The 13,392-nt window shown below is 47.2% G+C and overlaps 1 protein-coding gene across 1 annotated transcript in view; it reads left to right on the top strand.

The window, feature by feature from the left end:
• Window positions 1-13,392, top strand: part of UNC80 (unc-80 homolog, NALCN channel complex subunit) — a 117,971-nt gene that overhangs the window by 89,704 nt on the left and 14,875 nt on the right. The window contains 8 exon segments of the mRNA XM_034065723.1: window positions 781-981; window positions 2,919-3,042; window positions 5,330-5,455; window positions 7,291-7,414; window positions 8,139-8,345; window positions 9,866-10,050; window positions 10,925-11,090; window positions 11,900-12,079. Of these exon segments, the coding sequence (XP_033921614.1) occupies window positions 781-981; window positions 2,919-3,042; window positions 5,330-5,455; window positions 7,291-7,414; window positions 8,139-8,345; window positions 9,866-10,050; window positions 10,925-11,090; window positions 11,900-12,079 (1,313 nt within the window).

The raw sequence follows: 13,392 nt of genomic DNA, 5'->3' as shown, positions 1-13,392 counted from the left end.
AAGCCCCCACAATACGAATAGGATTGTACTGTAATCTTGCACTACAAAGTCTATTGATGTTTCAGGGAGTACAAATGTTTCCATCCCTTTTATGAGTAGATGTAGCTTTATTGTCCTTGTCTACTGCAAATATTCAAGTCTTTCAGTAGATCTTTGTCAAACCGCAAGTGCAAGTTAAATGTTGCCATGGTATTTCACAGTCAATACAGAAAATGCCATCAGCAAGGCCATCTGGGAGAGTTAGAAGAAGCAACAGCAACACAATCTGTAGAGGTGTTAGGAGAAACAAATCAAAGCTGCAGGGAATAATGATACAAAGTGCATGTTGTGTAAGCCCATGGGCCAGCACATTATTTTTAGAATTTAACACCTGAAAATTGCAAAGTGAGATCTCTTAAAGTGCTGGCATGAAAACAGGCATGAAACCAGAACAGATCACTCATTAACTGACATACAGGTGATGTCAGGTATGTGTTTTGCAGGCATTTGCCATGTTGTAATCTTACTAATAGCTCAGTTACTTATATTTTAGCTACACAATTCTGTGATTCCTGATGTTTGTTTGGTGCATTTAATATCAGTGTAAAAACTAATCTTTAAAGCATTCACGTGTGTATAAACCAGGAACTGTGGTATCAGGTCTAAGAGTTTAAATAGCAGCACATTTGACTTTCGCATGTTTTACATTTTACTAGGTTACTAAAGAGCTATCTGTTAGTTCATTGACACACGTGTGGAGAAGTCATATTCGATTTTCCTCCTAACAAATCCTGGTTTTAGATTGGCAGAAATTGCACATTCCCTGCTGAAACTGGCACCTTACGACACGCAGACGATGGAAAGCCGAGGCCTCCGGCGCTACATTATGGAGATGCTGCCCATCACTGACTGGACAGCTGAGGCGGTGAGACCTGCCCTTATCCTCATCTTAAAGAGATTGGATCGTATGTTCAATAAAATTCACAAGATGCCTACTTTGAGGTGAGCAGGTACAATGGAAACCCTCTGAGGTCCGTTTCTGATGTTGCAAGCCTTGAAGTGTGGGTATGTCATTAACTAAAGCTGTCGTGTTGCGGTGAACCTTTACAGCATATCAGCAAACGAACAGATGTTTTTATCTCTGTAAGTGTGCATTTATGTTGACATTTTTGTTGTGTCTTCTGGTAGCAAAGAAGTTCATTCATAGCAAAGAAGTTCATGGTATTAAGAACTATGGAGAGAACTTCCAGAAATCTCATTTTTCTTCCTCCAAAATAAGTCTTCAGATTTGTGCCGTCACACTACTCTCATTATTTTAGCTGTGAGTTGGCAGTCTCAGCTGAGAAGCCAAATGATGTTAGAGAACATCCTAGTTTAGGACACAGACACAAAGCTTTAGGTCTCGGCAGTAATCATATGTACCCAGCTAAGATGGAGGAAATAATAGGGAAGTGATCTCTTCTTTCTGGCATCACTATCACATTTCTTTGGCTAGCAATCTGCTCTAAGAAACTTCTGCTCTTACAGGGAATTTAGTGGCAGATATATTAGTGCTTCCTCTTCCTGTTTGATTCTGTGCCATGTCTTGCCTGCTTCTTGCTCATTCTTTCTTTTCTTGTTCATATTTTCCTCTGCCTCAAAGGCAGCTTAGGGGTCTTCCTGTTCCTCAACATCTTTCCTCTTTGTGTAAGCTGAATGAATGCTCATAAATTAAAACTCCCTTCATATTCTCTCTGTCTGTACCTATGCCTGGCTGAAATTGCTCTTCAAGGGACAGAGACAGTGAAGCCACTGGATCAAAAGCAGCTCATTGGGCCAAGAAGTCTGTTAGAGATGGGGCTGGATGCCAGACCCCAAAAACCATCCATTGGGGTACTCACATCAGAATCTTATATGCTACCCCCTGTGGGCACCCCGCTCCAAACGCAGTGTCTGATGGAAGTAGTGTATGTGTAAGAACAAGTACAAGAACAGACTATTTAGGAACAGTGGATGCTGAAAGACAACGTGTATGTAGGTCTGCGTAAGAACATACAGTGAACACTTGATCCCCTGTGTGTTTCTAGAAGTCCAGTGAGGAGCTTGGCTAGGATGTTGTTTAGTCTTGAACTAGCAAGTTAAGCAAGCCTTGTCTTTCTGTCCCAGTAAGTGCACAGTCAGATGCTGGCTTCAAAACTGTACTTACTCCAAAGAGTCAGGCCCTGACTTCACTTGAGATGAAGGGTGTGCATCACTTTGATGTTACCTAAGCTGTGGCTGCCTATGACTAGGAAGGACTCCATTCAGTATCTGTCACAAGCCCTAAAAGCTGTTTTTCTGACAAAAGCCCAGTATGGGAAGCAAGGATCCTGGAATGAAGGACTTTGGTCCTAACAGGGAGTGAATCAACCCTCCTGCACAAGGTGAGGAAGGGAAAAATTGTTCTGCTGGACCAGTTTACCTTTAGGGCAGACTGTCTGGAAGTCACTCTGGCAGAGCAGACTAGACTGCAGAGTAGCTTACAGAGGGCACTCAGATGATGGAGTGAGAACATCCACAAGCCACAACAAGAGCTGGGAGCACAGCACAAGCAGACCTTTTCCCCACACAGGCACACCTGAGGCAGCTGTCTGGTGGCTCCTTTTCATTCTCCATCTGTCAGAGGGAAGCATCAGGAGGTGAAACCCAGCTCATCCACCGCTGCTGTGTGAGGGGGCTTGTGTTGCTAGCACAGCCCCCTCTGCTTCGTCTCCTGTCTCTCTCCAACGCCCAGTGTGCTCTGTGGCTCTGTGCTTTCCTGAGCTGCGTGGGTAACACCTTTTCTCTGTGCTCATCTCGGACGTGGTCGCTGTCTGAACCGTTTCCTCTGTGGGCGTCACTGTGTGTCGGTCGCCGTGTGTGCGAGCGTCTGGTGGGGGGCAGGAGGCCCGCGGCTAACAGCACCTACTGTTGTATTGCAGGCGCCAGGTTGAGTGGGAGCCTGCCAGCAGTTTGATTGAAGGGGTTTGTTTGACACTTCAGAGGCAGCCTATCATATCCTTCCTGCCTCACCTTAGGTCTCTGATCAATGTGTGTGTCAATCTGGTGAGTAGCTGAGCGGCAACCCCGTGAACCTTTGCTAAACCTCCCCCTGCTGTTGACTTCTCTGGATTGAAGATGACAGATCATTCCCATTCCTGTCATTTTACCTGTCCCCCTTACCCCTCGCAAGGGGACTTCGCAAGTGACACTAGAGAGAGCAAGGTTCATTTTTGAAGTGGTGCATGGGGAGACACTGTGACCTGTAGCAGTGGTCAAGCGATTCATCCCCGTTGCTTCCCACGCACCACTTTGAAGATCTACCTTTGCCACATTGAGCTGAGAGTTGAGGGCTGCAAGTTGGAGAGTGGGGTGGTGGAGACGGCACTCACCTGGTAGAGACGGGGAGAGGGTGGCACTGGGGATACCTACTGTCTCCAGTGGGGAAGGACCCTGGTGGCTCTGGCAGAGGCCATCAGGTGCTGGCTAGTTAGAAGGGTTTATATGGGTGAATTCACTCCACTGCAATGTCCGTGGCTTGATCTAGTACAGGTTTGCACTGTACAATGTTCAGATCCCACTCCTAGCAGAATTCAGGCTCCTAAGTGTGTTACAGCAGAGACACAATACAGATAGAGTCTGACTGGCCATTCAGTGATAGATTGCAGTGTTTCTGCAGCTGTTACACTGTGGACAACCTCTCCATTTGATATCAGTATAGCCCCAACCATTTGAACAAACGTGTGCTTTCATCCCACGTGGGAAAAATACAAATAAAGGGGGAAAGGCTTCATTAGCATTTTTATTGTTATTGGGCTTTATAACATTTTATCCTTAGAACATAAATGATGCAACTTTTCCTAGTACCTCTCAGCTCTGAGCGGCTTTAAAACCAGTGAGTATCAGCTGAAATGCAGTACCAGTTTTTGCCAGGTTCTTTCCTTCATGTCTGTTCAGCATTCAGCACTGCAAGGGCAGAAAAGCTCCAACCTGTGAGAATCCATAAGACATCTTCCTTGTTTAAGCAGAGGTAGCTACTTGGAGGTGCTGCAGTTCTCAGCCCTCAGACTACTCAGGGTTGCTGCCTGGGGAAGTTGCTACTGATTTAGCTCAAATACAAGCTTAGAATGGACTTGCAGTTTGGCAAGCAGGCGTGGCAGGGTGAATCACACCAGCAGGCTTTCCAAAGGGCCTGCATTAAGGATTAGCCAATGCTCTAAAAATAGCAGAAAGCTCTGCAGTGCTGAAGCGCAGTCACCATGCGTATTGCATATGCTCAGCTGGCTGGGAACATCAGGGAAAGCTACCAGGAAAAGATTACTCTTACTGTTATGAGTATTTTGGCTTAAGCTGTCACAACTGTGGCCACTGTTGGCTGTAGGAGCATGTCTGACTGCATGCTGTATTGTGTATAGACTAGTTCATGAAGTCCAAAATAAGATCAGCTGTGAAGGTGGGGTAATGTTTAAATGATAATCCATGGTGATATAAAGAAAGGGCTCTGCCTCTTCCCCTTCTAAATTGTCCTTTGGTTTTCCAGCATAAAACCAGTTACTGCCTTTTTCCTCAGGCTGAGTTTGGGAATAATATAAAAGAGTGCATTCATCTCCCCTAAGCATGGGCGTCTGCCGGGGAGCTTCTTCCTTTCCCATCATCTAGATGTTTCTAGTCATGGAGAGGAACAAGCATGTGCAGGCCTGTGATTTAATTCGTCCTGAGGGACACATCCAAAACCAGTTCACGTAACTCTCACCTGTAAGTGCTATGTGCTTGTGCTGATATTTCAAGTTGTTCCAGACAACCAGGTCACATGCAGGTGGCTTTGTTTCAGACAGGTCAGGTAAGATGAATCAGAGTTCCTAAGAACAGACTGTGAGAGGAATCTGAACATTGTACAAAACCCGGCTTGGGTCAGACTTAGGACATTATTTCTCAACTAGATCAGCAAGAGAAGGGAAAAGATGTCCAGTTTCAATGCAGACTTTTTACTTTGATGACATATTTTTATTTGTTACAGTCGTTACATGACATATCCTCCAACTCTAACTGTTCCACCAGTCCAGTGCTGGTCATTCAGGGCTGGTACTGGGTACATTTCTAAATGTACCGGGTTACCTGTGCACTCCTCCCATCCTTTGCTGGTTCCTTCTTCTCCCCTCCCTTTCCCTGCTAGAACTCCGTCTCCTCACTGGCCCCAGCTCACTCAAGGACCACTGGGGTGGGCTGGTTCTCCTAGATCCATCCCAACTCAGTGCTCGATGGAAGGCACCTCCATTTCACTGCTGTTGGAGGATATGGCATGGATTAAACTGTAAGTAGTCAGCTGTGGTGATGTGCTCTGTTTGTATTGCAGGTGATGGGAGTGGTAGGACCCTCCAGTGTGGCTGACGGATTACCCCTTCTTCATCTCAGCCCTTATCTCTCGCCACCTCTGCCCTTCAGCACAGCTGTTGTCCGGCTTGTAGCATTGCAGATACAGGTGTGTCTGCCCTGGCCTGTGGCCAGGCCTGTTATAGCTTCTGGTTGAGACACCAACTCATCGGTGCTCTGTTTGCTTTCTGCAAAAGCTGGGCAAAATCTGTGGAACATACACCAAAAATGAAAGAGAAGCAACATGTAAATTCTCCCTTCTTTATGAGGGCTTGAACTGAGCTCAGAATTCACCTGTTGGGACCAAGTCCACAGCGAGCATCCATCAGCTTAACACTGTGATTGAAGTCCAGGGAGTTCGGCTGATTGATGCTGTTTAAGGCTCTGACAAGCACATTAGAATTCTCTACAGGATCAAAGGAGTTAGCATAAGCCTCCTGCCACAAGGAGATGGGCCCTGGCTTAGGTCATGTCCATTCAACCCTACCTCTTTTCGCATGGGACCATGTGTGCAATAGAGTGGAGTTTGTGCTCTTCTGCTCCTACCTGAGCTGGTCACACAGTGTGCCAGCTGAAAAAAGCAGGGCAAGTTGGCTTTTCAGCTGCTGACTCAATAGCATCCTTGTTGTCCAGAATTAAACCCAAAATCCAACATCCCAGACTTTGTAGAGATTTTCATCACTATTCCTTTCTCATAGCAGTGCCATAACTGTTGCTGTCTTTCTGCCTCTGTATCCCTTTCCCATTGGCATGAAATCAGACAGAATGGTGACCAAAGAAGGGACAAATTTCCTAATCTAGCTCCCACTTGCACTTTTTAATATGCATTGGCACATCCAGTCGAATACTTCAGCAGGTATTTCTGAGCAGCAGGGCGGCTTGGGAAGGAGCTCTCATAGGGACCAAAGCACACTGCTGTCCCTCGAGCATGAGGCACAAAAGGACATTTTGGTACCAACTGACACAGAAAGTGGGCAATATTCTTCCAGCTCTGAGGTAATGGTTCTTTAATCAAAAGCCAAAAAAGGGCCACCTTCACCTTCTCTGAAATCTTCTCTTTTTTAAAACCAGGTGCCAAATTAATATATATATATTTAAGTAATGGGTGGATTTACTTTTATTAACTTCTTCTCCCTGTTCACTCACCCAAGGGCATTAAATGTAGCGAAACCAAAACATGTCAGGAAAACACACGAGTGGTCATAATTCCTAACACTTCCAGCAGAAGCACTTCACACCCCATCAGAAAACATCTTCTCCTGGAATTTCTCAACTCAGGTCTGCAAGGTTGAGGGGTTGCAAGGTTCAGTTGCATTTCACAGCTAAGTCTGTAGCAACTGGGAAGTTGTAAATGAGCAGAGGTTCTAGGGACAGTCACTTGTACTACCTCCTCTCAAGAAGATGAAAGACCTTTCCATTTAGGCTTGACTATGTGTCAGGAAGTGCATTGTTTTATTTTTCAGTTCATTCTTTGTGATAGGCAGGATGATTGGGCAACACAAAGCGAGGCAGTACAAAAATGTCCATGTTAGGACAGCAGAATATTTAGATTATGCCATTTGTGCAGTTTTGTCTGCTCCTTTGTTGTATTCCCCATAATCTGAGTCAGAACCTGATGCCATTCACAGCAGTGCAGAGTTCAGGACTTACACTAAGCTGACTCCTGTGGGATACATCTGATTTTGTTAAGGATACCTATGAGTTAGGAATCACGGCTTTTTGCATCTTGGCTATGACAAGAGCAGGTGTCACCTCTGTTACTCACTCTGTGAATTCCTTTTACTGCTGACTACGTGGTCTCAGGGCTTCTGGTTCAATCAGGTCATCATTGCCAGTGTTGTGCTGTGTAAACAGGGTGCCCAGGGGACTGTCATTCCCTGCAGTAACTTGTGTTCATGATCTGCTGATGAAATCGTTTAATCCTTTCTTATTATTACTGCACAGGCTTTGAAAGAAGATTTCCCCCTAAGCCATGTCGTCTCCCCATTCACCAATCAGGAAAGAAGGGAAGGAATGCTTTTAAACCTACTGATTCCATTTGTGCTCACAGTAGGATCTGGAAGCAAAGGTCTGACTAATTTAACAAAAAGACTTTTTCTCCCCCTTTTCTGACAACTGATGTTTGCACTTTCCCTGCCCCCCATTGATTTTTCACTTTTATATCTGAATTTGGCTTGCTGTTGCTGACAGTGTATCAGCCCTTTGGGTCTGAGGCTGAAAAGAGCCCCGTTGGGAGAAATTGTTGTTGTTGTTGTTGTTTCTTCTCTTTGTTTCAGCTGTGCCATGGTTCTTGAGTCAGATCTGACACAGACATGCTCCTTTTGAAACTGGAGTGCAGGGCAAGACAAATCTGTTGTAGCTGAAGCCACAGAGGGGAGCAGAGGTCACAGAAATTGTGTGCCCCTGTGAACCACAGTCTGCCCATTCTGTCTGGCACAAGCCCTGCTCCTTGCTTTCCTCTATAGAGGGTGATCACTGGTAAATCCCTAAATGAAAGCAAAGAGTAAAGGGAGAGGGAAATGTCAAAAGGAGATGCGATCATGAGACCACTGAATGGGACATTTCTTTGTGCTGCGTAGTTCTGCGTGTGTGTTTGTGTTGATGCTAAAATAAACTTTGCCTTTGCTTGCAGGAGGAGAAGCAGCATAACAAGGTGTGGGGGACAGAGTTTTGGCTTAGGGAGCATATGAGATTGCACCCCGTTTTGGAACTGAACCGGGTCTGGATCTTTTGGGTGTCTAATGGAATGTAGCCTGATCTTTCTCTCTCTTTCCCCTCCCAATGCATCTCAGACAGCCCCTGGCTGGAGCAGCCTGAGGTCCTGCTGCTGCTCCAGACTGTTATCAATATCCTCCTGCCACCTCGCATCATCAGCACTTCCCGCAGCAAGAATTTCATGCTGGAGAGCTCCCCTGCCCATTGCTCCACCCCAGGGGATGCAGGGAAGGACCTGCGTCGGGAAGGGCTCGCAGAGTCCACCAGCCAGGCTGCCTACCTGGGTGAGTGATGGCTTCTGCTGACCACTGAGAAGAGACAGAGATAAAATGGAGTGTTCAAGACCATAGACAGCACCAAAGGAAACCATCTCAGGCAGGAGCTAATTGAGCTCTTGGGAGCTGCTTTAGGTCTTGTCCTGAACAAGGAGCCAGGCCAGAGCATGAAGCCAGGAGTATCTGAGGAACGTGTGAGCAGTGTCTGCACTGCAGCTGGAGGAGATTGCAGCACAGGTAGAAGTCACTCAGTTTTCACACTCCCAGAATCTAGCAGTGAAGGCACAGAAGGCAAGTCAGGCTTCCTGTCAGCCCCTGATGCCACAGATTCACTGGCCCTTGGCTCGCTGTGGAGAAACATTGATACAGCCTGCTGGTCCTGCACACACATGGTCCGTACTGACCGGTCCTGCCTCTGCTCACTGTATGCTGCTGCAAGGTAGTACTGTGTTTTCTCACATATGACTCAGAGGTGAAGGGAAAGCAAAAACAATCAAACTGGAGATGCAGCAGCACTGCAGGTTGTTGGGGCTAGTTATATGGGCAGAGTTTTGTCTCAGAGCTCTCTCCTTCAAAGGAGAGCTCTTCACAGCTTATCTGTTTCTGATTATGTGAGGACATTTATCCAGAGACCTCTATCCAGGTTTTTCTTAGCCCATATCTGAGGAATGGGATAGCACTGATGAAAAAATGGCAGTTCACCACTAATTTAGATGCCCAACCCAACAAATGTGGATACAGATGTGTGATGGCTGAGATGTTTTGGGAATCCCATCAAGAAAGAAGGAGTCAACCCTCCTCTAGCAATTTCCAGGCCTCCCTATTTGTTCCAGACCAGGGGAGCATAGAAAGGGGGAGATTCTTTCCTCTCCTGTGAGCTAACTGTTGGTCACTGCTGACCAACACTGGTTTGAACTTCACTGCTGTTCGTCCCCATTTCTAATGCAGTGCTCTTGTGAATTATGGCCCTTGGCTTACTGGACCATAGTTTTTGTTTAGATTACAGTTTGTCCATGACTCATGCAGCTGCGCTGCTAGAAAGGTTCTTTTCATTACCCCATAAATAACCTGGAGGTTATTGTGCTCACAGGGTGACTCTGTGTGGATATGCTTGGTCAAGATTCTTGAGGTTGTCTGATCAGCCAGGGCTGTTTCCCCACCTGAGCTGCTTTCAAAATACCTGGATTCCAGGGAGATAAAAGAACTCTGCAGGGAGGGAGAGGAGAAGTTAGAGCAAGAAAATACAGAGGAACTTAGATGTGAAGTAGGAAAATCTCTCTGGAAATGGGACTCTTGAGTCCTGATCCTAAGGCCTTTATTACAAGAAGGTTGCCCTTCTTCCCTGCCACATTTGGAGACTGACATAAAGACTCTTAAGGTTTGTGGGTGTGCATGTGCACGTGCATGCATGCATGTATGCCTTTGTAGGTCTGTGCCCACTCTGCCCCCTCCATTCCTCCTTCAGTGCTTGTAAGGGACACGGATGACATCTCTAACTGCCATTTGCTGGTGTGTGTGTTCCCCTGTAGCCCTGAAGGTGATCCTTGTTTGCTTTGAACGCCAACTGGACAGCCAGTGGTACTGGCTGAGCCTGCAAGTCAAAGAGATGGCGCTGCGGAAGGTGGGAGGGCTGGCCTTGTGGGATTTCCTGGACTTTATCGTACGAACACGGATCCCTATCTTTGTGCTCCTTCGGCCCTTCATCCAGTGCAAGGTAACAGTTGCTTTGGCTCCTGATAGATCACTCCCTGAAGGGAAGATATCCTTTATACCCCCGCTGAGACCAGAGGAACAGCACTCCTGGAAGAACTGTGTGTTTGTGTAGGGAGTGACTTTTCAGAGTTAGTAAGGCTGAGAACCCTTTGAAACTACATCACAGGGATTACACCTAGACAGCATTAAAAAGCAGTCATACAGGAGCTCTGATTCATGGAGCACTGCCAGTCTTAGTTCCTAGGATGGGAAACTATAAGGCTCCACCAAGAGGGTTTGCAGGTGGAATTTGACAAGCAGAGTCACTCAGAACACTCAAAGTAGTGTGGATGCTCTGAACATAGGAGGGGGGTTGGCATAGATAGCAGAAAGCTTCCAGAAATACCTCTCTGTACAGAGCTGGCCAATACAGCTGACAGCCAGGATCACTCTGCTTTCCATCTCTTGGATGAAGGTTCTGATAGGGCTTCTGTGGATGGACAGGCAGCTGCTTAGGCTGAGGCTGCCAGAGCTTAAGTTATTCACAGCTCTTCCCTGCTTACCAGGTAGACTAGCACATGGTACTCCACCTTACTTAGCTTACCATGGCTCACTGCTTGGACAGACTGAGAGGAAGGAGCTGTCTCACGTTGGAGCATAGAGCTTAGCATAAGGAAGCCCTCATCCCTGTGTACCAGTGTCAGGGAGGTTTTGATACCTGTTCTGTCAAACGCAGTTGTCCCTGAAAGAAAGGTGGAAACCTCATAGCTGGAGTCAAAACCTCGGGCTTACAAAAGAGCACAGTCTGCTGGCTGCAGGCTCATGCTGGTCTGGAGACCAGCCCCACATCCCTGGACACCATTTCCCTGCAGTGCTAACATGTCCCAACTTTACAGCTGCTGGCCCAGCCGGCTGAGAACCACGAGGAGCTGACTGCCAGGCAGCACATCGCCGACCAGCTGGAACGACGCTTCATCCCGCGCCCGCTCTGCAAGAGCTCCCTCATCGCCGAGTTCAATAACGAGCTGAAGATCCTCAAGGAAGCAGTGCACAGCGGCTCTGGTAAGGAGGACAGGGCAAGCAAAGGGCCATCAGCCCAATCTGGCCAGTGTGAGGAGGCAGGGGGAATAGGGTAATCTACCCACACCCCAACAGCCTGCCCCTGGATTGAGCCCTATGCCCAGCCCAGCTTTGCCACTGGACAGCCAACAAATGCAGGTTAGTTGTCAAATGCATCTTGTCATGCCCATTAATTGCACAAAGTCCAAGTCCTACTTCCCAGCAGCTGCCTCTCTCTGTGTGCATCCCTTGCCCACAATGCAGCAAGCCCCTACCTAAATCTCTGTGTATTCAGAGCTGCCTGTGAAGAAACGTTTGTTTGTCAGCAGCAGATCTGTTTCCTCCTTTCTCCTCTTGGTCTCTTTTTGATTCTTCTCTACTGTGAGGTCTAGCTCAGGGTCCCGGGACACTTATCTGCTGGCATTATCGCCCCTGTTGCCACGAGATGGCAGCCACTGCCTACACATAGCAAGAGATTTTACATGCTTTGTTCTTCAGAAAACAAAACAAATTCAAAGGAAAATGCCTCAGCCTTTTTCCTTGGTAAAAAAATTGCCTTATTACTAAATGTCAAAGCTGATCTGGAAAACATGGTGCGAAGGTTAAGGGAGAAAACCAGACTGCATGAGAACAACAGAGATTTTGGAGATATGAGGTGAGCCAGGGCATCTGTGTCTGTTTTATCACATCTGCCAACCCCTGTCCCAGCAGCCCAGGCAGAATCCAGTGCCCGCTGTGACAGGAATGCTTGGCTGGCTATTGGTTTCCAGAGCCATCACTGACGTGGATTTGGTTTTCCCACTCTTGCACAGCGTACCAAGGGAAGACATCTGTCAGCACCGTGGGCACCTCCACCTCTGCTTACCGCCTGAGCCTGGCCACCATGTCCCGCTCCAACACGGGCACTGGCACGGTGTGGGAGCAGGACAGCGAGCCTTCCCAGCAGGCCTCCCAGGACACACTGAGCCGCACGGATGAGGAGGATGAAGAAAGTATGTGACTGGTGATTCAAGCTAAACCCCAGCACTGAATCATACAATGGTTTGCCTTAGAAGGGACCTTAAACATCATCTAGTTCCAACCCACATTGAAGGTGGTTTCTTGATGCCCCAGGGGATGGCTGGGAGGGAAAGGCAGGTGTCCCACTGTGAACCAGTGGCCCATAGGGGCACGAGGCTAAGAAACTAGTGTGGTTGCTACAGAGTTCCTGGTATTTAAGCTTGGGTTGTTACATAACTCGTCATTCCCACCTGATCCACGGGTAGGGAAAAGGGAAGGGCACAGGCAGATTTTAGTATATGGGACCTGGGCTGAGGGGCAGTCCTTACACTGCTGACACAAAGCATTTGGCAATCAGTCCTCTGACTTTCATCATGACAGTAGACAGAGGCTGTCTGCTCTGTTGTTAGGATCCTGTTGCTGCAGGATCTGAGTACTTCCTGCTCATCACTTCTGTCCAGACATTCTGATGTGGAATATGTTGTCCTTGTGCTGAATAGCATCCAGCTGTGGCTTTCTGCAGAGAGGAATGTCTGGGTATTGGTATCACTTGGTTAACAAAGAGGAAATGAAGCCTTGAACCTATTGACAACAAAAGTTTGATCTCCCTTTCAGGCAGCTGGCAGGTCCTGGAGTTGCCAGACTTTCTGGTGCAAATTTAGAAGGAATGGGATGGTGAATCTTTTGGAAACTAATTTGCAATGACCTAAATGTTGCTTTGTCATTTCAGCTGAGTTTCATTATATTCTTGGAATTTGGCCTTCTCTCTGCTTCTGAGCTGTCCATCACTGAAAGCCAGGGTAGAAAACTGCTCTTATGTCATCAAGCTTGGGCTTCCCCCTACTTTTTTAGCAGGGATACTGCCTTCTGGTGCTGCAGTGGTTGGTTGCCTCCATGCCGGGAGCTCAGGCTCTTCACTTTTGTATTGGAGGACTGCTGACTATTCCCCAAAGACATTAAACAAAAGGAGTGAAAACGGGTGGCACAAAAGGAAGGCCTGTGCAGTTACAGCAGAATTGCCTTTTGGGAAAGCCTGAAACTTTCCAGGCTCAGCCCAACCTTATTTTAGCTGGGTTCATCACTAAGCATTGTACAATCCACCCAGCATTGTACTGCTGATACAATGCTCACATACCCACTGTGGCAAACTCTGGTTTGAGCCTTGGATTCGTTATGAGCCACTGTGTGGAACAGTGATTGCTCTCTTCCTATGTGCTTGCTGCAGTATTACCTCAGGCCCTGCCTTGGCTTAATGCTGCCATATTGCAGAATATCAAAACTGAAAAAGGTCAAAAAGAAAAGAGGA

Source organism: Melopsittacus undulatus, chromosome 8 (genome assembly GCF_012275295.1).
Source record: "Melopsittacus undulatus isolate bMelUnd1 chromosome 8, bMelUnd1.mat.Z, whole genome shotgun sequence".
Classification (NCBI taxonomy): Eukaryota; Metazoa; Chordata; class Aves; order Psittaciformes; family Psittaculidae; genus Melopsittacus; species Melopsittacus undulatus.
This window is presented reverse-complemented; position numbering and strand designations above follow the sequence as displayed.